Here is a 25,902-nt window from a genome sequence, read left to right as displayed (position 1 = left end):
GGGACAGATGGACACTGGGAAAAGGACACAGGCAGTCAAAAAGAGGGCAGAAAGGAGAAAGTTAAAGGCTCTGTGGGTTTTTCTTTACTTCCATAGTTCCACCCTCTTCTCCTAGATCTTGGTGATAGAACTTTACCTATATTTACTGTTTTTTAAAATATAGTACAGGTTGAATTCATTGCTGTTCACAGATTTACAGCTGCTTTAATCTTAAAATGCTAAAAACGAAGACAAAACAAAAACCTTCATGATTCTTGAAGAGTCAGGGAGGGGCTAGACAAATAGAGACGATGTAAAAAAAAGAGCCTAGAGATTTTAGTCTTCATCAGAAGCTCATAAAGGAGGTCCCTGCCAAGGTGGCCAACACAGACAAGGCCGTCCCAGAACACTGCTGTGACGGGACCAAACCAGAAACTCCAACACCTGAAGCAGAACAAACTTGAAGAAGGTGACAAGGGTGGGAAGGCTTCTGAAAACCGTGCCACTAGAAGAACAATGGAAGGAACTAGTAATGTTTAGGCCAGAGGCGGTGGAGACTCATGATAGCTCTCTCTCTCTCCAACTATTTGAAGGAGAGTCGTATGCAAATAGAAGTACATTTATTCTGTGTTCTCCGGCAGCTCAAGAGCTAAGATCAGTGTGCAGGAATTACAAATAGGTAGTTTTCGGCCCAACGTAAAACATAAGAGGGTGTTTAAATCTTTACAGCTGTCCCACGAAAGAATGGGCCGTTCTAAGAAAATCAGTGATCCCGCTGTCCCAGTAAGCATACACATTGGAGACTGCTCAGTGACTGTCTGCAAAGAACCGTACACATAAACTGCACTGAACAATTATTAAATGAATTAATAATATTGTATGAAGTCCTGCATAAGAGATGAGCCTCGGGTCTTTTCACCTCTTAAAACGCTAGGATTGATTCTTTCCTCTTTAAAGAAGCATTATGTGTTTAGGCCACAGGCCCGATGTACTCATTCAACAATATCAACAGAGTATCTGTCAGATGCTGGGCACCTGTGCTAGGCAGTGACCAAGCAGCAGAGACCAAAACTGGCTGCCTAGCCCACGGGTTTACAATCTAGTGGAGGAGTGAGATAATAAGCCAATAAGTGTATATGTCTATATACAACATATATAAATGCTACAAAGGGAAAAAGGGGAAAGAACAGAGATCATGACGAGAGAGGACTTTACAAAGCGTACCACGGAAGGCCGATCCAAGCTGAGCTTTCAGTGGGGACTTGAAGCCAAGTGAAGAGGGCAGAGGGAACAGCCAGGGCAAAGACCCTGAGCAGGGAGCATGCTTGGTCCTTCTGGGGAACAGCTAGGATGACAGGTGGTGGTAAAGGAATTTGTGGAAGGGAAGGAAAGGAAGTGGTGGAGTGAGAAAGGGGTGGGGAGAAGGCGCTGTCTGTCAAATGCACTCGTGCACACCCATGGGACATTCTGCACCTAACTGGTGGCAGGGTGATGGGTTTCACAAGCAGTGGAAGTCAGAATTGTTTGGACCACAGCAAAGGGGGTAAGACCCAAGACCTGACCATAAGCCTGAGATTTCTCTTGCCTTTCCTTAGAGGAAAAAAGGAGCTTTACTCAGGACAGTGCTCACCCAATGTTTCCCAGCAGAAACGGGCCTCGGCTACACCCCTGGGGAGTATCCTATGGCAGAAGGTTTTGCTTATGAGTGTTTGGGTGCATGAGAAGTAGTCAGAAAATGTGGTTTGGTTCCAGGCTTTACCACTTCGGAACTGTGTGGCTTTGGGCAAGACTTCACTGAGACTTAATTTCCTCATCTGTAAAATGGAGAGAAGAATCCCTACCAATCCCACAAATCTCTGTGGGACCGGACGAGATAAACCGTGCTGTCCTGGACGGTACAGGGAGGAATTTTACGAGCAAGTTTCGTACCCAAAACTTGGCACCCCAGAGAGCAGAGCGGAGGTGTTATGTAGGTGATTCCCCCATACTGCCTTGCACTTAGCTCACAATAAATGTTTGCTGAACTGAAAAGCATTAAAAATAACCTGGGAAAACATGCTGCCATTTTTCCTTCTTCCTATTAAACTGGAGCACTTTGCCAGAATGCTCCAGAACAGTCTCTCTTCTCTGTAATCCTTCATTTCGGGGAAGAACCAACTGAGTCACATCAGGGCAGGGTGTTCAGAGGATAAAGTCCCACGAATGGGGACAGGAACTAGGCCCGACCCCTCTGCAGAAGGCTCCTGGCTCTCTGCATCACCCCAGTCTTTCTCCAACAGCCTGAGCTGATCCAAGTCCAGGCCACCAACAAAAGAAGGGAACTGCAGACCATCCTAGGACAGGGTCAGCAGCTCCTGGAAAAAAGCCCATGAAAGCCAGAGATACACAATATATACACCATGCCATCCACATGAAGCCTTGATCTAATCCAATCACCTCTCCCCTACCGATGCGGAGAGTGAAGCCCAGATACATAGACTAGCTAGTCCAAAGCCACTTCCGTTATTTTCTTCTTTTTAATTTTTTGAATAAGTAACACAATCATTCTCAACATATACAGTTAATTCTCCTTCTCGTCCTGTCCAGTAACTATTCCACCCATTAAAAATCCTTCCACAGTTTGTTTATACATACACAAGCAAATTCAGAATCTTATTTTTCGGGCTTCCCTGGTGGCGCAGTGGTTAAGAATCCGCCTGCCAATGCAGGGCACATGGGTTCGAGCCCTGGTCCGGGAAGATCCCACATGCCACGGAGCAACTAAGGCCGTGCGCCACAACTACTGAGCCTGTGCTCTAGAGCCCGCGAGCCACAACTACTGAAGCCCGCATGCCTTAGAGCCCCTGCTCTGCAACAAGAGAAGCCACCGCAATGAGAAGCCTGCGCACTGCAAGGAAGAGTAGCCCCCACTCACCGCAACTAGAGAAAGCCCACACGCAGCAACGAAGACCCAACACACAGCCAAAAAAAAAAAAGAAGAATCTTATTTTTCTCTTTTATACCAAATTAACATATTATATATTGATCTTTGCCTTGCCTTTTTTCATGAAGTTTGTGTAATATACAGTACGCAAAAACCGTCCTTGTTTCTTACTTGCATTGTGTTCCATCGTGTGGACGCGCCATCCTTTTTCTTAACCAGTCCCTTATTTGATGAGTATTTGGGTTACTTCCAATCTTTTGCTATAATGTTGCAATATAGATAAGCTGGCACACATGTCATTTTGCATTCACCCAGCTTATTAACCAAAGAGCTGGAATCAGACCCCACTTCTGACCTGCAGGGCAGCAGTCATAGAGACTGGGAGTTCTAGAATCTAATGGGCTCACCACTGTACCTGTGTGAACAAGTTACCTCGTCTCCATCCGTTCAATACTACTACTTAGAACCTACCAAATGCTAGGCACTGCACCAGGCTCCAACGATAAAGGTATCCTTGCCTTCTGCCCCCAAGGTGTTCAGTCTGGGATAGACAAGCAGAAGGGACTGCTACAGCACAAGGGCAAGTTCAGTGTGCCTTGAAGGCCACCTGACCTCTGTGGGCTTGTTTCCCTGTCTGGTAACAGGGTGGCCAGACCTGGACTGTAGGGGGCGTTCTAAAGGATCAAAACGTAATGCTTGCTAAGTACCTAACACGAAGCAAGGCTTGGAGCAGGTGCTCAACAAGGGATAAGCCTAACTCCTGTCCCAGAAGGGGTCTTACTGATGGCAAGGGCAGCAAGGTGTTCTAGGCAAAACACATGGCACTCACTGCCATGCCCGTTCACAACACTTTCCTTACAGAAGGTTGGAATGCACTATTAGTTTTTGAGGCAGCACCCAAGCCCCCAATTATGTCTTAGCCCACTTTTATTGGAGAATGATTTGGCCTTCTCCCACCTTCCAAACCCTCTTTCGTACTTTGAGGTATCCTGGGTATATTTCTCATCTGTGTGCACAAGCCCTCATGTTTGAAGTACATCAGAGCTGTCAGTGGAAACCCAGACACATATTTATTAAGACCCTGGCACACAAAGGCTAGGATAGGCACATGGAAAGTTGATTTTGTTAGGATTTCCCTGACAGTGTAAAATAATCATTTAAAGGAAAAAAAAATCTAAAGGAGAAAAATCACTGAACCTCACATTTGTTTTGTTTACTTTTAAATGTGTTCTATTTCACAATAATACACTTTTAAAAATCTGAAATTCTGGCATCATCTGTTTTGCTTTCCTGGGGGAACAAATGCAGCAGAGAAAAGAAAGAAATGGAAGTCAGGAGTGTAGAGTATTTCCATATTAGCAGCAGCCCCAAAAGTGGCTGAGAGGAGGCAAGAGGTCAAAGTTAAGACGCAAGGTTCCATGAATTGCTCTGAAGCCAATGACCTGGCTTTGCACCCAGCTCAGCTCCTCAGTACTATGTGACCTTGAGCTAGTTCACTAGCTTTCTGAGCCCCACTTCCCTCATCTGCTAAAGTGGGAATAATCCCATTCATTTTGTAGTGTTTCTGTATAGATTAAATAAGAACAAATGAGTACCTATGTGCCAGACACCACAACAGTTAAAAACAAACAAAACACACACAAAAGATACTACTTTCTCTCAATACTTAGCAAAAAGATGAAAATCTAGTGCCTTTCCTTTAGCAGCTCAAAGCAGAACAGGAGGCATCAAATTACCCAGCCCCCATAATACTGGGAAGCCAGGCTCCTAGCAGGCTGATTAATGAAGTCTTACTTCACCAGAAGCTCCTTTCATATTCATGCAAGACGCCTGCTTCTAGATGAAAACTATCAGCCAATTAAGGCTTATCCCGGTCCTTGGGAGAGGGTGGGTCATGGCTGGATTTGTGATCTGACTTAACTGTGGGTTTCTCTCCCTAAAATAAGCTCCGGGGCCTCTGAGATCTGCCTTACTATCCTTCATCAGAGGCTCTGGCAGGGTCTCCCTTGCCCACTCAAAGACACTTGGCCCCCCAAACCAGGTGGGGAGGGCCTGAAAGATCCAGATGGAATCCAAAGAGTACCAGTAGGGGTCCTTCAAGAAACTCTGCTATTTCAGAAGGATGGATAGAAATCCCACCGTGAAAGGAAGCGAGAGCCCGTGGTTACCCAAACCGGGCCGCATCTCTGCCGAGACAGGAGCCTAAGCAGCTCCCGGTGGTGAGCCCGTGCCTGGGGGGCTGACTGGCAGTTACAGATGCGTTCCTGCTCCCCACCCCCCAACACACCAGCCACAAATGAGAAAATAAATCTACTATTGTTAACGAACGCAATTTGGAAGTACCAATCTTTCAAAGTGCGAGTCTCAAGAGGATGATAAAAGACATTATGGGATGAAAAGGCAGAGGGTCAGCTGGCCTGGGGAAAGGCATAAGGTTGAGAGCAGAGAGTACTGGCCGGTTATAGTTTGTCACTCTTTTGTGTCATGTCATTAGCTCATGAATTCTCATCGTAACCTCGCTGGGCCTCAGCTTGCTCCTCAGCAAGATGATTCGTAGGTACTTCCAAATCAGACATCCTAAGTTGCTGGCTCAGGGGGGCCAGAAGTCCAGTGTAGGTTACTTGAGCCTCTGCTCAAATGCCACTGTGTCAGAGAAGCCTTCCTGGATCACCTATCCCCTTTAACACAGCTTTATCTGTCTTCATGGGACCTATCACACCAGCAGTCATGCCTTTGCTTGACTTACTGATGGTCTCCCTCGACGGAATGGAAGCCCCACATGGGCAGCCCAGATAATGTCCTTGGTCCTGTTCACTGCTGTATCCGGAATGTTCAGGAAAGAACCTGGCACAGGGCGGGCATTCAATCAATACTGGAAACGAATGACCCTCCACAGTATTTTCTATCTTCAGAAATCACCCTCACAACTCTGGCTAACATCAGGCACCAGCCGGCCAGCGCTGCTCATCATCAGGGATGTCTATGGCCGTAATAAGCCTCCTGGGGCTGGCAAGCCATGCGCCCAATACAAGTCTGGTTTCCAGCACAGTGGGCACCTCAAACTGGGATTCAGACCTCGCTGGAGTCTAAGGCCACAGGTCAAGTTAGGAGATGCTTTTTCACTCTCACATCTGACCCTCTTGGGTGACCACTCCTGACAATGACCACACTGGCCACGGGATCTGAGGGAAGATTCCTGAGTGTCTACAGAGGCCAACTGTCTGCCCTGAACCAAGTTCCCCTCGCTTTTAAGAAGCTAGCATTCCATTTCTCCTCCCAGATTGGCTGCTCTACCTCACCCCACACAGCAGCCCCCCGAGGCCCCTACCCTAGATGTCTCCCCAGACTCCCAGACCACACCTCAACGTACAGACACACCAGCTCTCTTAACCGAGACTCACAAAGGCATGACTGCAACAGAGCCGCAAACGAGATGGGGGCTCAGAGGAGAACCACTCATTATGGCAGCAGGCCAACCTCTGCAGAGGCTTCTTCAGGCCTCCCAGACAGCTGGGGAGCTTTACTCAAGTCCACGCCTGCCCACTCTCCCTGGGCTGCACCGGGGTACACCCGAATCTCCAGGGGGAAAGGGAGACGTGCAGCATTGCAAGGAACGCCCCGAGTGACTGCAATGGCCTGTTCCTGGCCCTCCATATGGAACAGGCCCCTGTGCCAGAACAGACAGATCCTTCCCACTGGCAGCCAGGCGGGAGGCTGGAGGCCACATGACATCATCACAGCGCCTTCCTGATGCACCCAGCTACAGGGGAGCTGTGCTGGGCTCTGCAAACCGTCAGCGCTGCCCTCCGGCAGGGGGGAATAAAGGGACCCTGACTAATCCAAGGAGAGAGGGGCCACCATGCACACCCTAAGGAGGTGATCCCAGAATCAGTGGAGAGAACACTGCTGCATGACCTAGAAATCCTGGGGACTTCTACATCTCGACATCACCTGGGATGGACATAATTTGCTCCCCCTTCCTCCAGTGAGTCAAGGAAGACTTCCTGGAGGAGACCTCTCAGGAGCTGTTTGGATGAAAGATAAAGGCCTGAGCAGGGCAGACCCAGAATTCTGTAGCCAGCAGGGGAGCTGAGAGGCAGGAGGGGCTGCTGGCACAGAGCATGCCAGGTAGAGAGCCTCTAACCCCTGCCCCACAATAGGAAGGGAGGCCCTGGGGCAGGGGATGTCTGCAGCTTGGCTGATGTAGCTCCAGCCCCACCTCAACAAGAAACTGGGGGCTCTGTCCCTTGCTTGGGACCCCTCCTGCCCTCGCCCACCTGCTTGAGCAGCTCCAAGTGAGGCAGGCCTCCTTCTGAGGCAGGCAAAGACAGCTCTCCCAAGAAGTATTCCCACCACACACAAGCTCAGACACCGAGCAAGGGCCTTCTTTAGCCGGGTTGGCTCCCCCTCATTCCAACAGCTCAATCAAGCCCAGGCTGGTTAGAATCGACTAATCTTCAGGGGCTGTCCACAACACACACCTGGCATGAACCTTATTTCTTTCAGTCCTGACAACAGCCCCTGGGAAGCAGGTGTTAGTATTAGTCACCATTTTACAGATGAGGCAACTGAGGCTTAAAAACGTAACCTACTAGATATCCTCAAGCCACAGGGCTCAGCAGTCCCTGGCACAGCCCAGTACATCTGACTGCTTGGCCCTTTGGTCCCCTCCTTTTCACAAGATGCCCACTTGCCTCAGTCCCCTGGAGATCAAGGATGGGCCAAGTCCAGCCTTGCTCAATAAATCCCACTTAGCACTCAGCAGCCTCATGAGATACAAGTAAATGAAAACTCGCAAGTGTGATGAGCAGGAATCTGGGCACGTGTGAAATGTGTGTGGCCATGGCGGGTGGGGCTGGGGGGGGGGCGGATACAGTGAGCAGGCCAAGGACCGGGTCCCAGCACCTCAGCAGCTTAAATCCTGCATCCTTTCCAATCTCCTGTTTTCCTTGCTCCATTTTCCTCTCTCTTACATCCGCTTAGCTTACTTCTTCCTACCCGCTGTGAAGTTCTGCACCCCGCCTCAATGTGGTGGCTTCCAACCTTGCTTTAGAGAACCCCTTTAGAGCATTCTAAATATACACAGACTGGGCACCACCCTCGGAGACTGACTCGGGAGTTGGTTAGAGCCTGGAATTTCTCAAAATGCTCCCCTGGTGGTTCTGATACACAGCTGGGGTTGAAATCTGCCTTACCAACCACACACCTTTCCTCCTGCCTATGTGCTGTGTTTTATATATATATATATACACACACACACACACACACACACACACACACACACACACACACACACACACACACACACACACACACACACATATATATATACATCTCCCCAGCTCCACCACAGAAACGGGCAGTACGTACCAGCTTTCTGTAACCCGCTCCCCCATGTTCATATCCCTTGCCCCCCAGCCCAGGACATAAGTAACTAGATTCAATGAACTCTACCTGCTACACGGATACTTACGGAGCGTTCCTAAAGCCCCGTGCATCATCCTGGAAGCTGCGCACACAGCCCATGTCAGTGAATGTGGGCTCCCCTCACCCTCCCCTCCACAGCCACACCGTTTGGGCCCGTTGGTGAGGCCAAAAGCTCAGGGGAAAGCTGGTTACATTACGTGGGATGGGGCTCTCCTCGGGATGCATGCCCCCAAAGAAATCTACAATTAATCCCTTAAAATTTACTATAAGGGCTGTGCTCCCCCTAGCCCCCACTCACTCAGGACTCTCTCACTCACTCACGCCTTCTGCAAGAGGCAGCAGAATCCACCGATCCAGACCTTCTGGGCACTTCTGACTGCAGAGTCCTGACACAACCTTGCTGATGGTGCCCCACAAAAACACACAGGAACACCAGCAGGCTTCTCTCCTCCAGGTTTCCCTCTGGCCCGCACAGATCCCGCCTTTGACTTATTTACAGCCTGACGGATAAGCAGGAGAAAGCCTCCTCCCCCCGCTGCAATGACCAGCTGAAGTCTATGGCTGATGGAATCCTCTCATCTCAGGTGCTTCTGGGCCATTCCAAGCATCTTCAGAAGCAGCCCAGGAGTTGGCTTCACTGGACCCCAAGGGACGACCTGAGGGAAATTGGGAGGGTCTGTGCACACAGCCTGACCAGGCAGCACCCAGCTGACATGGGGCAATGGACGCTTGATTTGCTAGGGAGCTCAGGCAGACCACTGGATCTTCCCTGCTTATCAAAGAAGGGCTAAGAATGCTCTCCACTCCTACCCATCAACACCAGGGCGGGGAAGATCTTAATAAGGAAAGGGCACTTAATAAGGCACAGGCATTTCTGGTATGCCGTGAACTTTCGTAACCAAATTAAAAATAAAATAAGCAACTGACTGGCTCAATATTAAAAAAACAACCCAATCAAAAAATGGGCATAAGACCTAAAGAGACATTTCTCCAAAGAAGATATATAGATGGCCAAGAAGCACATGAAAAGCTGCTCAACATCACTAATTATTAGAGAAATGCAAATCAAAACTACAATGAGGTATCACTTCACACCAGTTAGAATGGGCATCATCAGAAAATCTACAAACAACAAATGCTGGAGAGGGTGTAGAGAAAAGGGAACCCTCTTGCACTGTTGGTGGGAATGTAAACTGACACAGCCACTATGGAGAACAGTATGGAGGTTCCTTAAAAAACTAAAAACAGAATTACCATATGACCCAGCAATCCCACTACTGGGCATATACCCAGAGAAAACCATAATTCAAAAAGACACATGCACCCCAATGTTCACTGCAGCACTATTTACAATAGCCAGGTCACGGAAGCAATCTAAATGCCCATCAACAGACAAATGGATAAAGAAGATGTGGTATATATATATATATATATATATATATATATATATATATATATATATATATATATATACAATGGAATATTAGCCATAAAAAGGAACGAAATTGGGTCATTTGTAGAGATATGGATGGATCTAGAGACTGTCATACAGAGCGAAGTCAGAAAGAGAAAAACAAATATCGTATATTAACGCATATATGTGGAACCTAGAAAAATGGTACAGACGAGCCAGTTTGCAGGGCAGAAATAGAGACACAGATGTACAGAACAAACGTATGGACACCAGTGGGGGGAAGTGGTGGCAGGGGTGGTGGTGGTGGGAGACTGGGATTCACATGTATACGCTAATATGTATAAAATAGATAACTAATAAGGACTTGCTGTATAAAAAAATAAGTAAAATAAAATTAAAAAAAAAAAAAGCAAATGACTGGAGGAGTGGTCTCCTAAGTGGATCAAACCCAGACAATCCATGGGGCTGCCGGAAGAAAACCCTCGGACTTTTAATATTTTTTAACTTAACCTCTTAAATTTTAATTTTTTGGTGTAGTTTTACAATGTACATATTTATAGGCAGTGTATGTGAATAATTCCTAACTAAAGGGAGACATACCGGGGCCAGGGCTCAGGTTCAAATTTTTTACCGACACGGGATATGAAACCCAGAAAAACGTGAAGACCACTAGGCTGAGAAAGTGTGAATCAGCCACCCAGAGGCAGGAGCTCACACTGACCCTGGGAAAGCTGAGGACACCAAACCACAGTGGTGTTTCGGATGCTTTGTTTCAGTGGCTTCGTGCTTGGCTCACCAGACCATGGGTGATGAAAATGACAAGAACGTGCAAGGACCATGGCTCCTTCACTCAACCAATACTTCTACAATGCCTGGCACGTGCCAAGTGCACTGCTGAGTCCAAACAGGCCCCATCAATCATGCAGCCTATCGGCTACATGGGGACAGAGATGCCATTTCAAACACACGCAGGAATGTCTAATTACAAACTGAAGCTCTTTGAAGGAAATTTCTATAAGAGTTTTAGAACAAAAGAAGACCTAGAGCTGAGGAGGGATGGAGGATGAAGGAGATCGTAAAGATGATTAGATGCGAGGGAAGTAATGGTGGCAGTTCCAGAGTGGAGTAGATTTGAGAGCGTAAACGGTAGTGAGTGAGGCCAGCGCAGTGGGAAAGGGGGGTGAGGAAAAAGATGAGAGTAAGAGGCAGACCATGCAGGACCCTTGTTGGTCTTATTAAGGCTTTTGGGCTTTATCCTAAGGACAAGGGTGTATTTTAAGTACAGGGTGATACGATTACACTTGAATTTTGGTAAGATCATTCTGACAAGTTTGAAGCATGGCTTCAAGGGGGCTTTGTGCAGGGGAAATCGGCTGGATGATATTTTGAACTGACAGGATTTGTGATGGAAAGATCACATGTGTGCATGTGGGGAGGATGGAGGAGGTTGCAGAGGCCATGGGTTCCCATTGGACATGCTGAATGTGGGGCGCTCTGGGGACACACAGGGGGAGACACTAGGTGCGTCCTGAGCTCAGTCAAGAGGTCAGGCCAGAGATGTTAACAGTAAACGTCAGACCCCAGGCACCACAAAGTACCTGCAGCTGTCAGTGAGGAAGAACAAGATTTTGTGGGGAGGGAATACAGAACAAGAGAGAGCTCAGGGCCTGGGCTTGACTGAGTCTGATACTTCATGGCTGCAGAGAGGAGGGCCAAAGAACCGCAGAAACTGAGGAGTGGCCACAGCCGTAGGAGAAATACTGGAGAAAGGGGGAGGTAATGGGGAACGTATCTCATGAAGGTCAAGGGTGGGAATACAGTACTGCTGCTGAGGAGTCATGTAAAAGAAGACAGTGAGGGCTGCTGGGATTTGGGGAGCTGTTTAGGAAGCTGAGGAGGCTGAGGTGTGAGAGAAATGAGGGAAGGGAGAAGGTGGTTAAAGACAATTCAGGAAGTTTGAATGTAAAAGGGGAGAGACGGCCAGTTGCTAGAGTGAGATAGGAGATCAAGGGACGTTTCCTTTCTGCTTTAAGATGGGAGAAACACCCCAAGCTTGAGAAGGATCCAAAGGAGAGTACCTAGGTGCCCAGGAGGAAAAAGGTAACTGAAAGGCAGGCACAGGTGAGACCCAAAGGACAGCTGAGCTGGGCACAGGTTTGGTCTAGGAATTTCTTAGGAAACCAGGAAGTTTCCATTTTCTCTGTGAGGGGAAGGTCGTTGGCTGGGAGGGAGGGGGTGGAGGGTTGGTGGGCAGTTTGAGGAGTAGAGTCTGAATTACTCACTTTAGGTGGTGACCAGGTGTTGCCCAGGAAAAGGGAGAGTCATGTTATTACCCTCAGCAGAAACTACCTACTTAGAATCCAGTGCTGGGGCTATTCCATGATGTTTAGATGCTAGAGCTACACTCAGATGGAGAAACAACACATTTACTGTTGAACTGCTTGTGGGGAAAAACAACTGGCAAGTTTGAATCTCTAGCTTCTAACCTCCTTCCCCACTGAAACAAATGTTACTTTTTGCTATAACGTGTCTGTTGATAATGTAAACTTTTTTTTTTAAGTGTATGCCAACTGTGGTGTTCTAACGGAACAGACCGTAATAACAATGACATCTAACGTTTATCGAGCCCTTACTTTGTGCCAGACTGTGTGGCAGGCACTATTACATTGTCATTTTACAAAGACAAAAAGGCGGGGGGGGGGGGCGGTGAGGGTAGAGAGAAGGGGGTGGAGGAACATGCTTGGCGGAGGGCTGCTGGCACAACCAGGAGACTTGGAAGGCATCCATCCGGGCAGGAATTTAGGATAATGATTCCATAATGCCGTGAGAAGGTCTGGGTTGGGAAAGGGCTAAGGAGAGCAGCTTGAGAACACAGGACCCAAGATGAGATGGCTTCAAAGCAGGAGGAATCACTACTGACCCTCGGTGGAGAGATTTCACAAAGCTGCAAATGGCATTCCCGCATTCCTCCAAATCAAACCACAAAACATTTGAGTGTGAAGGAACGAACCTTAACATTCATCTTCTAATGTCTTTTAAACATTAACAAGTAATGAAATCAATTTATGGGCCAAAGCCAGCATTTTTTTTTAATGAATATAAGTGTTTTATTCACAGTAAGGGAGCGTACTGTCAGTTTTTCAGATAACCTGTGTATCAATATATACACACTGGGTAGTGGTGTAAAACATATTTCTTAGTATAGGAACAAAAAGTTTGAAAGTCACTGATCTCACTCAACACTCCCATTTTAGAGTGGAGAAAACAGAGGCCCAAAGAGGCCAAACAACTGTCCAAGTTAGTTAATAGCAAGGCTGAGAAGAGCACCCAAGTCTCTAATAGTTCTCTGTTAATTTCCTCACCAAACTGGAATCTCCAAACGCAAATCCCTCTGGGAAAGACAGCCCAGACTTTAATCCACATTAGAGTAAGTGATAGTGGGGTAAGTAAACTCATCTTCTAGATTTGCCACCTGGAGCAAGTTTTGGTAAAAGAAGGCAACAGATGTGTGCACCAGGGCATCTGTGAAGCTGAAACAAAATAAATTTGAGTGAAAACACAGGGGTTTCAGGGTGTGGCCCAGGAGGCACTCGATGGGGCCCAGTGCCAGTGAACAAAGACATCTTATCTTGTTTTACAGGCTTCGTGTTAACAAATGTCATCAGGACAACTGGTTCTATGCAGGGAGGCTGCTTCCATGTCTGGGAAGGGGGCCCAGGCCAACGGGGGCTTTGTTCATCTAGCTTCAACCCATTTTATTAAATGAGAAGTTCGGAATAACAGATGCCTTCACAAGTCTCCATCCCTGCCAGACTCCAACTCTTTAATGAAAACATCATTGTTGGGTATTTATCATTTGTCATATAATTATATTTCAAAGTAATATAAGATTCAGACTCAGGTCACTATTTCTCTCCTTTGCTTGTGGGAGGAAGGCAGTGGTGATGGGGGACTGGGGGAGGGTACTTCCTAGGAGACTAGAGCACTAGCTAGAATAGGGGGTGGATAGGTCAAAACGTGTGTGTTGCAGGGGAGGGCATGGTAGCGAACATCTGTAAGGGAATAGCCCCTCTGGACAACAGAGTAATGAGCCTCCTCTTCACCAAGTCATAATTCAGGCTCAACAACGGGGCCAAGCTCATTCGACCAGGGCTCATGACCACTCAGCAACAAGCTCTCTGCTCCTTTCCTAAGTGATACACCAGAGTAGAGGGCAGGCACCGTGGTAACGAGACATCTGATGAGCATCCTACACAATCTCCATAAAAGATCCCCAACAGCCCTGAGGTTTATTTCAATGTGGTAAAATTAATATAAAATGAAGCTCTGGATGACCAGCCCCCAAAGCTCAATCAAGGTGCCTGTATTACCTTGAGAGGCTGGTGGTGCAGCAGCGGCCCAGAGAGGGAACTGGGTCTGCAGTTTGCTGTCCTTAAAGTACAGGCCACAGTTACAGGGACTGGGATTCACCCTCTTGGATTTATCGCCTCCTCCCGTGGCCTGGCCAATTTTCTATCCATTCCTTCCGCTCATTAGTTCAGGCACAAGAGGCTAGAGAGGTAGAAAGAAGGGCTCTGGAACTCAAAGCCACTTTGCTGCTAGTACGTTCCCCAGGCAACATGCCCGGTGGAAGAGCAGCAGGCCCAAACTAGAGATTCTAGGATTATCTGTGCTTTTCAGTGATCTGTGCTCTGAAGTTCTGATGTCAGCCACCAGGTACACAGCTGCTGCACCTTCCAGGCCTCAAAGCTCCAACCGTTGCAGTTCAAAGCTCCTTTTCTCTAGCTCTGAGAAGACATCTAAAACTTAAGGGTAACCATTTAACTACAAGGTATGCAAAAACCTTTTGAAATATCCTGAATATGCAAGATGAAGAATTTCGGTTGGTTACACAGAATAACTTCTGGATAGAAGGGATGCTCAATTTTACACCAGCAACAAGTACGATTTCTCTTCTTATGGATGTTCATGGATTGAGGCGGATTTCCACCAGACATCAACTAGATAAAAGGCACATGTAAAAGGACTTGGAAAGACCCCTAAGGCACCACCCAGAAGAAAGGCTTCTTACACGCTTAATAAAAAATTTAATAATCAAAAAAATTAAAAAACTGAGATCCCAAGGTCCTTCCCCACAATCTATTAAACTAGGGATTACTAAACTTTTTCTGTAAGGGGCCAGATAGTAAACCTTACCTAAAGGTAAAACTGACAATACTACATAGGCACTTTTATAATGAAAGAAAACAAATTTCCACAATTCTTTTATTGATAAAATTCAAAACATATAATGAGCACAATTTTTTTTCCTAATAAAGGTCCAAAGAGACAAGTATAATTCTTTGCAGGGGGGAAAGGGAGACAACATTTCACTTAACTGGGATTCAGTGTTCCACATCATCAAACTGATTGCAATGTTTACATGTACAAATTATTCTTAGCTCGTGATACAAACACAGGCAGTTCACCCAAAATTTGGCAATGCCTGTGCTAAACCAATGTCCAGGGGTGGAGCCAGGAATCTGCATTCTACATGCACCCGGATGATTCTGGTGATGGGCCACGTTTGGGACCCAACAGACTATACAATTTTCCAAGTCCTTACTGTCTAACTAAGGACCTCCGGTTTTACAGTGGGAGCAGAACCCAACTCTGCTCCTTACCAGCTGTTTGACCTACTCTCCCAGCCTGGATGATTCACCCTCACAACAGAGGATGTCACCCTGCTTGGCCTATCCTTAAGGAGTTGTTGGAGGATTAAGTGAGATGATCCATGAAGTGTTATTAGTAAATTAGATCCTGGAAACCAAGGACATGCCAATTCTGTTCAGCTTTTCGTCTGATAATAAAAGTGGGAAATGCATTACATGCACGATCCCACACACACCACTGCCTGAGTGGCTCCTGCTTATCTTCTCATTCCTCAAAATGTGTCCCCCAACACCTAAAAGGCCAGATTCTAACCAGATGTGATGTCCTAACCCTAACTAGGGAAGTGTATGTATGGCCTCCTCCTTAAAACCGACAAGCCAGAGAGCCTCTGATCCTGACCACCCACCTCAGTATCTTCAACCAGGAGGCTGTCCAGTCTTCTAACTCTCTCATAAGGTGGCAATATTTCAAAGCCAAAGAAGAAGCAGCTCTTCCCCACAGTCTCTTACAAGTAAGGGTACTTCAGGGGAGGCAGTATAGAGGTTGAGTATGCAGATTGGCTGTGATAACATCTTTATGCCTCGATATCCTGTGTTAATATAAGGATTATAATAGTACCTGCCTCCTAGTGCTGCTGTGGGGACTAAATTAACTGATATGTGTAATCCACTTAAAACTGTACCAGGCATAGCATGGGTGCTATACAAGCATCAGCTATTATTATTGTTGTTCTCTAAACCCTAGAGACGCCTAAAGTTGTGCTGCATCACACCCCCCCTATCTCTCTGAGAATAACACTATCACATACTGAGCACCTGAGGGCCAGATCAAGCCAGTTTTGTCACTGACTCATTAAATAGGATTATTCCCATTTTACAGGTGAGGAAACCAAGGATCAAAGAGGTAGGTTAAGTTAACCGGCTTGAGATCACAGGGGCAGGTTAACTTATCTTACCTCTGTGACACGAGGAATTTACACTTAGGCCTGCGTGGTTCTACTACCCAGCTCCCCCGTGAAGCCCTCAGGCTCAAAACTACCATCAGCAGCAGCAATCCAGTACCAAAACATAACTGACCATGTCCATACAGAACTCATGCTCAATTTTCTGCCTCTGGATCCCTGGTAGGCTTGCATAAACTGGAGTTAATATCAGGCTACTTGAACCCAATTAGGCAGTAAGTCAGTCTGGAAAACATGATGTGACGTATTCCAAAGGTCAAAGTTAAACCTGGCTTCCTGGGCAGCCTTGGCTGGGCACTGCCATGAAAGCTAGTCTCCATGCAGACGTCTACCAGAGTTTAACCAGTGAGGTGCTTAACCAGCATGGATATCAGCTTTTAAAAAGTCTCAGAGAGATGCCGGCGACGCGATGCCTTGCCTGGTTCACAGTCAACAGCCAGAGAAAGGCAGTTAGAAAAAATAAGACATCATTTACTTTTTAAAAAGCAACCCTTATTCCCTAATCTTTTCGGTTTAGGGTTACCTTTACTACTGTAGCTGCCTTCCCCTGGGCAAAAATAAGAGGGGGAGGGGCAGAGGAAGAGCAAGGGGGCCTCCCCTAGCAGCCAGCAGGGCGCTGCAACACCCACCTGAAACACCGAGCGCGACCTACCTTCCCGGAGAGCCCAGCCCCGGAGGGCGTTTCCCCAACGCATCAACTCGTCCCTCCCGGCTAAGCGGCTGCTGTCCTCGGCTTCAGTCAGGGCCGCTAGAGTCGCGTGCGCCCCCCCCAAAAGAAACCTCATGTTTAATTTCTCCCCCCACCCTCCTATCAGTTCCGCATAAAGAGCAAACACCAGGGCGATCCGTTCGTCTTTAGGGCCACATTGAACTACGTCTAAAACGCCTGCAGGAGGAAGGACGAAATACTGGCGAGAAGAGGGGCGGGGGAGGCAGGGAGCGCGCTGGGGGTGGGGGGAGCACTCGCCAGGATCGTCGCCCTCCCGGAGCAACGGCCGCCGCAACGCTCCAGCAGAGCCTCAGGCCGTTGGCAAGGGGCGGGGACCCCCATCGGGGCCCAGAGCACAACTGGGGGTCCCCGGAGCCCGCTCCCCCTGCTGCTTCCACGTCCGGGGCCGTCGGGGCGATGGCGCAAGTCTGCGCCCCCCGCCCCCAGGGACAACAGCCACGGTGACAAAATGGCAGCCCGGCGCCCGGCAGTCGTGCCACAGGCGAGCAGGGCCCCGGCGGCCGCCCCTGCCCCCCAGTAACGCCTCGGCGCCCTTCGGGCTCGGCCTCCGGCGGGCCTGGCCGTTACAAAAACAATAATAATAAATAAAACACCTCGAGCTCCAAACCAGCTCGGGAAGCCAAAAGGCCCGCCCGGAGGCCAGCCCGGCGCGCCCGCACCCCGACCCGCGCGCGCGAGGCCCGGCCGCCGGGTCTCCCGGCCGCCGGCCCGCGCCCCGCGCCGCATGGAGCCCGGCGCCCGCATTAGGAGCCCCGCGCTCGGCGCCGGCCGCGCCATGGGGGAGGGGAGGGGCGGGCCGCGCGAGACCCGGGAAACATGGCTGCTTGTCCTATTTCGGCGTCGCGGCGTGGCCACCAGCCCCCGGATCAGAGTTGGGAGAGGCTCCGAAGGTGGGTGTGTGGGGGCCCTGGGGGGAGCACGGCAGGGAGGGGTGCAGGGGGCGCTCTCCGGGAGCTATTTGTCTTAAGAACGTTTAAAAAACCGAGTTTCTCCTCCCTCACCCCTTTTGTCCCTCATTAGCTAGCTTTCTCCCCCTCCTCCGCAAACGGACAGAAACTGCCCCCTCCACCCCCACCCGCGCCCCACCCCGCCTCAAGGTAGGGGGCAGGCATGTGGGCCGGGAGACTCGAAGGCGAGGGGGCGTAAGCGTGAGAAATCGCTCCCAGTTCGGCGCGGTGCGCTCCCCTCCCCCAGCACACACTCGGGAAGTTTAAAGAGCCGGTTCGACCCGCTTTCGATCTCGCTCCCAGTTGGCCAGCAGCGGCGATAGGGTTGGCCGGGCGAACCGTGCCTCCTCACCCTCCCGCCGCGACCCCGGCCCCCTACTTGGCGCCCTTCCCCCTCCGCACGGGGGGCTTCCGGAAAGTACGCGGGAAGCCCGCGGCTCCGGCCCCCTCCCCCAACACCACACCCAGCCCCCCAATCCTCTGGCTCGGGGTCCAAGCTGGGATGAAACCGGCCAGAGAAAGGCAAACCGCCGGCAAATTGTTCGCGGAAACTCCAGCGTCCTCCGGCGGGCAACCCCTCCCCTCCCTCCGCCACCCCCTCCCCGCCCTGCGCGCCATAAGGCATTGCACGTCTACAGTCCACAGCTGCGTTATGATGGGGGGGGGGCACAAAAAGGATCTTGTTTTCAAAAGTCTCACTCAGGTTTGGGGGAGGAAGTAGAGAAAAGAGGAAGCAAGGCCTGCCTGCGCCAGGGATTCGGGTTTTAACGGGCTGGAGGGGCGACAGGTCAGCGCATAGTGCTACCCCAAACTCCCAACTCTGTGGAACCCTGGCCACCGGGGCTGGGGTGAGGGGTCCTCCCGCCCGCGCTCCGCTGGTCCCCGGAGGGGCCACGAGAGGAGTCAGCCAGCGTCTCCGCCCCAGACCCGGGGTCTCCTCCGCTGAGCCTCCAACTCACATAAAACAGTGTTTGAAAGCGAGAGGGAGACAAATAAAAACGGGCGTTCGAGTAACCCACCCTCACCTTTCCCCTCCTCGGGGGTAGGCTTTTGCCCGAGCCTCCCAGTTCCCATCGGTGTAAGTTTCCTCCGGCCGTACTCCCGCTACTGCCCAATCAATAACGGCGAGGGGAAGGCAAACTCCCATCCCGGAGCTGCGTGTCTGCTAAGCCCGCATAAATCTGGACCCAGCCAATACCCACCACAGGCACCAGCTCTGGGCAGCTCGCGTCCTGACAAAGTTTCCCGGGCCCATTTATTAACTGGGCGCCGAATGGCTGCCAAGGAGCCCACCCTAGAGAAAGACGGGCCGGGGGTCGGGGCCGGGGGTCGCCAGGGCTCAAAGGCTAGCATCTTAGGGAGGCCGGAAGGAGCAGGGGCGAAGGGGGACCGGGACGTAGCCTTTGGGTAACTTGCAGTAGCGATCGCGCGAGGTGGGAAGGCGCGGGGATTATCTGTGCCTTTGCACGTTCGAAAATCCCTCCCCCCGTCTTCCAATTTATCCTCCCTTCGGAAGGAAAGGAAGAAACATCAGCATCTGGCCCGAAGGTGGGGTGGAAAGAGTGAGGGAGAAAGAGGAGGAGAGGAAGGGAGGCAGAGAAAGGGAGGGAGGGAGAGAAAGGGCGCGTTCACGAACACTACAAAGTTACAAATATGGCTCCCCCGTCTCTCGCCTCATCACTGCAAAGAAATGAAGACGCACTTTAAACTCGAGCCATTCCCAACTCCACTGCAGCCCCCTCCCCACGCGCTCTCCCCAGGGGCCTCGGCCCACATTTATCAGAAACTAAACCGGACTCGCGAAGCCCAAAACTTATTGTGTGTGTGCGAGCGAGCGAGCGAGCGAGAGAGAAAGGGAGGGGGAAGGCGCGGGAGGGGGGCGGAAGGGGGGATTCATTTATAAAATATAAAACCCCCTTTTTTTGTTGTTAAATCCAGGAGGCAGCCCCTCTCCTCCTCCTCTCTTGTTAATCTTTCCCTCAGACGGAGTCACGGGAGCAGCGAGCTCAGAGGGTTATTTTGCCTCATTCTCTCCGACCCAAACGCGTGCGCCCGCTGGCCCCCGATGGGTGCACACTCTCGCACCCACACTCGCACACGCGGGAGCACACGCACAGGTAGTCACACACCAAGGGCAGCGGCGGCGGCAGCCGGAACATGCTCGGATGGCACTGCAACCCCCCAACCTTGCAATTCATTTGCAGTCCGACCCCCAAACCTACATCTCCCGGGCGCCCCCCTCAAAAAAAAGTGCCTCCCCCCAACGCACACACACACACACACACACACACACACACACACAAAGTAGGAGAATGGACCGACAGAGATATTTTTGGCAAATGCTCACATCAGAGGGCGTCCTGTTCCGCAGCTCTAAATGAATCCGTTTGTCCATGTCCATCTCTCGCGCTCTCTCTCTGCAGAGGCTCCCGCGCCGGCGGAATTCAATCAATAAACCCCGAACCCACGGCCGCGCGTTTTAGGACTTTGAAGGCTCAACCAGCTCCGCTCGGTTCTCGAGCCCCCAGCACCCGCGGCGCACACTAACCTGATCACCGTGGAGGCGGGATTGGCAGCCCGGAAGAGTGGCAGCAGCCTTAGCCAATCGCCGCCGAGGGTCTCCGGGCAACAGCGAATGGTGGCGGAGGCGGGGGGGGAAGGGGCCAATGGGCGGGCTGCGCAGCCGGCCAGGGAGGCTCAGCCATTTGGTTGTGGTGCCGGAGACGGACCCCTTTAGATTTCGGGGCGGCTGAGGAGCGCGGCGGCAGCTCGGCGGCTGAGCGAGGGGGGTGGGCGGAATGTAGGGGGAAGGGAAGGCGACTGTGCCTGGAGGGCCGAGCCGCCCGGCCTCGCCAGCCCGCCGCCGCCTCAGCGTTTGGCCGGGGGCGGGGCCGCAGGTGCGTTATACGAAAGGGAGGGGCGCGGCCGGAGGGGCCGGGGGTCGGGGTCCTCGCCGGGCCATGGGCTTCGTGGGGTTGCCCCGGGCCTGACCGCGCCGCACGACCGGGTTGTGGAAAGAGGCAGACGGCGAGAGGTCTGGGGGCCGCGGACTGCCGGGCGGGTGGATGAAAGGCCTGGAAAGAGGGGAGGGGTCAAGGGTGCGGTGGGAGGAGGGGCTGGTCATTTTCTGGGTCCAGCGGGCAGAGCTAGTGGAGCGTGGCTGCTGCCCCCCATCTCCTCTGCGGGTTCCCACCCCCGGGCTGCGGCTCACAGCCCGCGCGCCCTTTCGCCTCCCGCCTCGTCGTAGTCCAGCCGTGGCCATCGCAGCCCCTTGAATACATAAGTAAATAAAAAGCAAGATGCGTCCACTTCTGGATGACTTACCTTGCGGTCTCGACTCTCCCCAGGGAGAGGCATTTCAGTTTGCATGTCAGCTTGGAAGGAGTGATCACCAAGAGGCACCCGGGGTTTTGTTTAATCAATAAATGAGTGAAGACCATGGACTAAGAATTCATGCTGAATATATTGAATATTTTAAAAAATGGAAAGGGAAGGTGCTAGTAACTCCTGGCTTTCTGGACCGAACATAATTTATGGACTTTATAGACCTTGTGAAAGAAAACGGCGCACAGTTTATTTTAATTGTCCACCTGAGTCATTTGGTTCAATCTGGGCTGCCAAAGAGGCTCTATTTGGAGCACTTTCTCCAAGTTTTACGGTTTGCTTGCTTTCGGTTTTTTGAATCACATTAGTTGTAAGAGACCTTAAAGCCTTAATTCCTACTTGGTTAACAACTTCTTATGGCCAGTTCTAGGACAGTGTTGTGTACTACGTTGGCTGCCTATGTCTGTTAACAAATCATGGGGATTGTTGTCAACAGGACAGATACATCTCCACACAACTGTTTTTCGATTCTTTTATTTCTACACGTCTACACTCTTCCTCATGCACTCCAAGGTAGTTCTTTTGCATACATTGTGTTTATTTTTCAGGGACATGGGTTCAAGGGAGAGATTAAACCAATATGTATGTTGCAAGTTTGAAATATTGTTACATAACACCAATACAGTTTCATTCTTGAGCATACAAAGTTTAGGAGGAAATAAAAAGTGACAGAATGTAAATAAAAGGCACATACAGAATGCTTACACTGGGGAAGAAAACTGTAGTAACTTTAATTTTGTAACCCGACGGATTGCAAATGTGAAATCCTGCAACTAAGCATTTTACTCAGTAAATTCTTCTTTCAGATAAAATATTAAGTGGAATTGGAAAAGTGATCATGTATACTCTGAGTAGCTGTGAAATGCAAAATAAAAATGGAAAGCCATTGTTTTATCTCATCTGCGTAAAAATAGTATGGGATAATTTATTTGACTTGTTGCCTTAGCTGACATCAGTCTTCCTCAGTTTTGTTAATCTTATTGAGGTCAATTTGTGTAGCTGGAATTTATTCTTTTTAAAATTGGCTTAGTTATAAAACATACAGGGACCCCAAATTTCCTCTCTTTACCAGAGTCAGCTGTTATTTCTGGATATGGTATTTAAGGTTGTTTCAAAACAGAGCTCTCCATCAAACACATTTAGCCAATATGATGTCTAGAATCTATATAGCACAGGAGTCCTGAAGTTTATGTCCTCTCTGGTGGTAAATGCTCATCTTCAATTTAAAATTTTAACCACAACTAAGTCCACGCCGCTAGCAATGGGATATGGCACGGTACCTTTCCAAAGAAGTAATCCTTTAAAAGCCAACCAATCAAATGCAGAGATAGCCCCCATCCAGCTCTGCTAAAGGGAAGCAAATAGCTCATTTTATCGTACAGGAGAGGATGACTTGGAAGCCCAAACCCCCCGTTAAAAAATGTACAGGAACAAATTAGAATGGAAAAAGTCATGACTTGATTACTACTCAAAATATTAAACTTAACGGTTGTTTTTAGATAACAGCTTTTGTACTGGTTTTAGAAAATCTAAAGAAGGCTTCACTGGATGTCAATCATTACGGAAGCTGAAATATACAAAAAGTGTATTTAGCCAATTGAATACTTAATTTCCCATCTTTCCAACATACTTTGAAAGAAGAGATTTTTCTCTCACTTTCACAAATAGATTTCTTTGTAGTTTATTTCTCAGAAAATTTTAGTGATTTTGATTTTTGTTATTATCAAAAGGAAATAGGAATATAGCTCAGCCAAAGCTGAGCCATTTGCCCCAGGCTACTTAAGCAAATATCCAAACAAACAACAACAACAAACACTGCCCTTACAGTCCCTATTTTACAGAGTTGTTTCTTAAATTGCACTTCATTGCATATTATAGGAAATAAATGCCCTTGAATGGCTCTGAATATCAGACATATAGTAAGAAAAGAAGCCCCATATCAAGGAATATGGGCTGAATTTTGATGTGGAGTGGGAAGAGGATGAGTTCCTAACTCCTGAGTGATTCTACAATGGGAGTTAGGTTATGAAAGATGTAGAGTCTGTAACTTGCAGAACTGGATTTGATTCACACTGAGAAGAATAAATGAGATACAGTTCAAAGGTTTGAGCTCCTAGGGAGAAAGATGGCCTTCAAGTAAGGAGAGATATCTTCCTGCCTTACAGAATATTTTCCTTCAAGAACCAATGCAAACAAATGAGCAGCCCATCTTATTCTTTAAGAGGTACGAGCAATGGGTGTCCTTAGCCTCTTGATACATTTTGGAAAACACTGTTTTATAAATAACCCACATTGATGTTGCTGCCATTTTAACTCATTTGCCCTTGTTTGGTCTCTAAAGATGGAGACCCTCTGGTTAGCATCCTTTTATGAGTCAAGTTAATGTATTCACAAGTTCAACTTTTTGTTCTTCAGCTTGAATCACATACACTGGAACCTGGCCATAGTACTTTTTCACCTACATCATGGTTCTGCTGCCTGGACCCCAAAAGACAATGATATGGAAAGACTCCAGCTTAATTATGTTCTCTTTTGTCTTTCTATATAAATAGCTTTTAGAAATGTAGATTATTCCTTTTTTCCTCTTGTTTTTAAAAAATGTAGATTGTTCTTTTGAAATTCATGGTAACAAACGTGAAGACTACTGCATTTTGATTTGAATAGCAAAGGCATGTTGAGGTCCAGGATTTAAAAAGTTAAACCATTCTTAATTCTTTTGCTTAATAAAGCATTGGATGATTTTATCTTTCAAATTATTGAATAGTTACCTTATCAATGCATTGATCATGGAGAAAAAGCACTGTCATTATGAAATATATAATGAAAATAGTCATTATATGTGATTTTTAAAATTAATAGTAAAAATCATAAAAGCAGCTTAAAGATAGCTTATAGATAGAAAAATACCTATCATCTATCTACACACTTGTTAGAAACTCACTAGAAATTTTGTGAGTCTGTTTCTTAGATATATTTATTAAGGGTAATTTGGGGGTAGCAATAAGAGGAAAGTTTGTATACCACTCACCAGGAAGAAAACCATAGCTATAATCTCTTATTTTTAGTATTAATTATGGCTATAAAGGAAAAAAAATAGATGCCTTAAAGACAAATCATGGGATGAGGAGCCATAGAATAAGACTGACTGAGGACAACCTAGGTTGAAAAAATAGAAATTCAATTAATTTAGAATCTACTAATTCATTTTAATCTATCTGGGTTTGAAGTTTACCTCCATGAAGAAAAGAGTACTAAAGTCTAGTAAGATGGAAGAGGTAGAGAATAGATTTTCTAAGAGCTTTTAATATATTTACTATCTGCAACTAGTGTTTATAAGTTTAAGCATGCCTGGTCAAACTGTCCTCTCAGACTGCGTACTTTGTAATGGCAGTTATTATTTGTACATATAAGTAATTATTTAAAAATGTATATTCTACAATTCTTCTTAGAGATGAATTTAGTGCATTCTGAGAAATTAGTAATTTAAAAATTATTTCTAGTGGAAATATTAGGTCCTCAGGAGAGTCTACCTATAACCTGAACTTCCTCTGAAAATTCTGAATTCTAGCAACTTGAATATAAAAATTACACCCAATGCACTTGACCAAGTGAGTCATGTGAGGACTCTTACCCAGCAAAGGAACACTGTCCTCTGAAATCATTTTGTACGCCTTATTGTGTAAGAGAATTATATCACTTCTACGTATGTTTATTCAAAGGCAACTTGAGTAAGGGTGACAAATACTTTTTACTAGGCTGGACCAACTCATTATGTCTATATTCACGTTCATGTGCAGAAGCAAAGCTATAGATGAGGCAGAATAGCAGGTAAATAGCAAGCACGTTGATCACAATGTGGTAGCACTTTTTATAATAGCTAAAGAAAGAAACAAAGAATATATTCATAGACCCAGGAAAAAAGTCTAGGAGAGTATGCACCAGAAAATGTTAAAAATTTTTTTTACAAAGGTTCTCTGTGGGTGATGAGGTTACACTGTTTTTTGTTTTTGTCTATATTTTCTAAGTTTTTTAGCTGATAAATAATTTTTGCAATAAGAAAAAGTTATTTTAATGGAAAATACAGGTGTAACAGATTTGGGGGATGTTTGTGCTAGTAGGATTTCTTAGTTGCAGACAATGGAAACTTTCCCTGACTGATACAAGCAGTCGGCAATTTCTTATAAGGCTGTTACAAACCAAAGAACAAGGTACAGGAAAAGAGCAGGAAGTGGGAAGCTGGGCAGCCTGGAGCAGCCAAGATGGTACTCCAGGTATAGTCTACAGAAGACCCCCATACCTTGGAAGTCATCTCTAGGCTGTGGACTCTGCACCCCTCCATTGCTGGGAATGATCGATCTTTCAGGAGCCTTCATTTTTGTGTCACTCCCTCAAGCTTCAGAGCCCTTGGCAGGAATATTTGCAGATGCCCCAGCTGTCAGGGGAAAAGATTATCTGAGCCCTTTAGCTCCTACAGTGGGGTGTGTG

The 25,902-nt window shown here is 48.1% G+C and overlaps 1 protein-coding gene and 1 long non-coding RNA gene across 2 annotated transcripts in view; one reads left to right on the top strand and one right to left on the bottom strand.

The window, feature by feature from the left end:
• The window catches only part of ANP32A (acidic nuclear phosphoprotein 32 family member A), a 39,283-nt gene extending 18,772 nt beyond the window's left edge, over positions 1 to 20,511 (bottom strand). Inside the window, exon 1 of the mRNA XM_007197802.2 lies at positions 20,381 to 20,511. Within this exon, the coding sequence (XP_007197864.1) occupies positions 20,381 to 20,434 (54 nt within the window). The 5' untranslated portion in view covers positions 20,435 to 20,511. The remainder of the gene's footprint in view (positions 1 to 20,380) is intronic.
• LOC130707682 (uncharacterized) lies at positions 17,543 to 21,476 on the top strand. Its single transcript, XR_009007691.1, has 2 exons — positions 17,543 to 17,976; positions 20,457 to 21,476. It is a non-coding gene; the product is annotated as an uncharacterized LOC130707682 (long non-coding RNA).
• Positions 21,477 to 25,902: the final 4,426 nt, after the last annotated feature.

This window comes from Balaenoptera acutorostrata, chromosome 3, assembly GCF_949987535.1.
Source record: "Balaenoptera acutorostrata chromosome 3, mBalAcu1.1, whole genome shotgun sequence".
Classification (NCBI taxonomy): domain Eukaryota; kingdom Metazoa; phylum Chordata; class Mammalia; order Artiodactyla; family Balaenopteridae; genus Balaenoptera; species Balaenoptera acutorostrata.
Note: the sequence above shows the minus strand (reverse complement) of the source record. Positions and strands in the feature narration are given on the sequence as shown.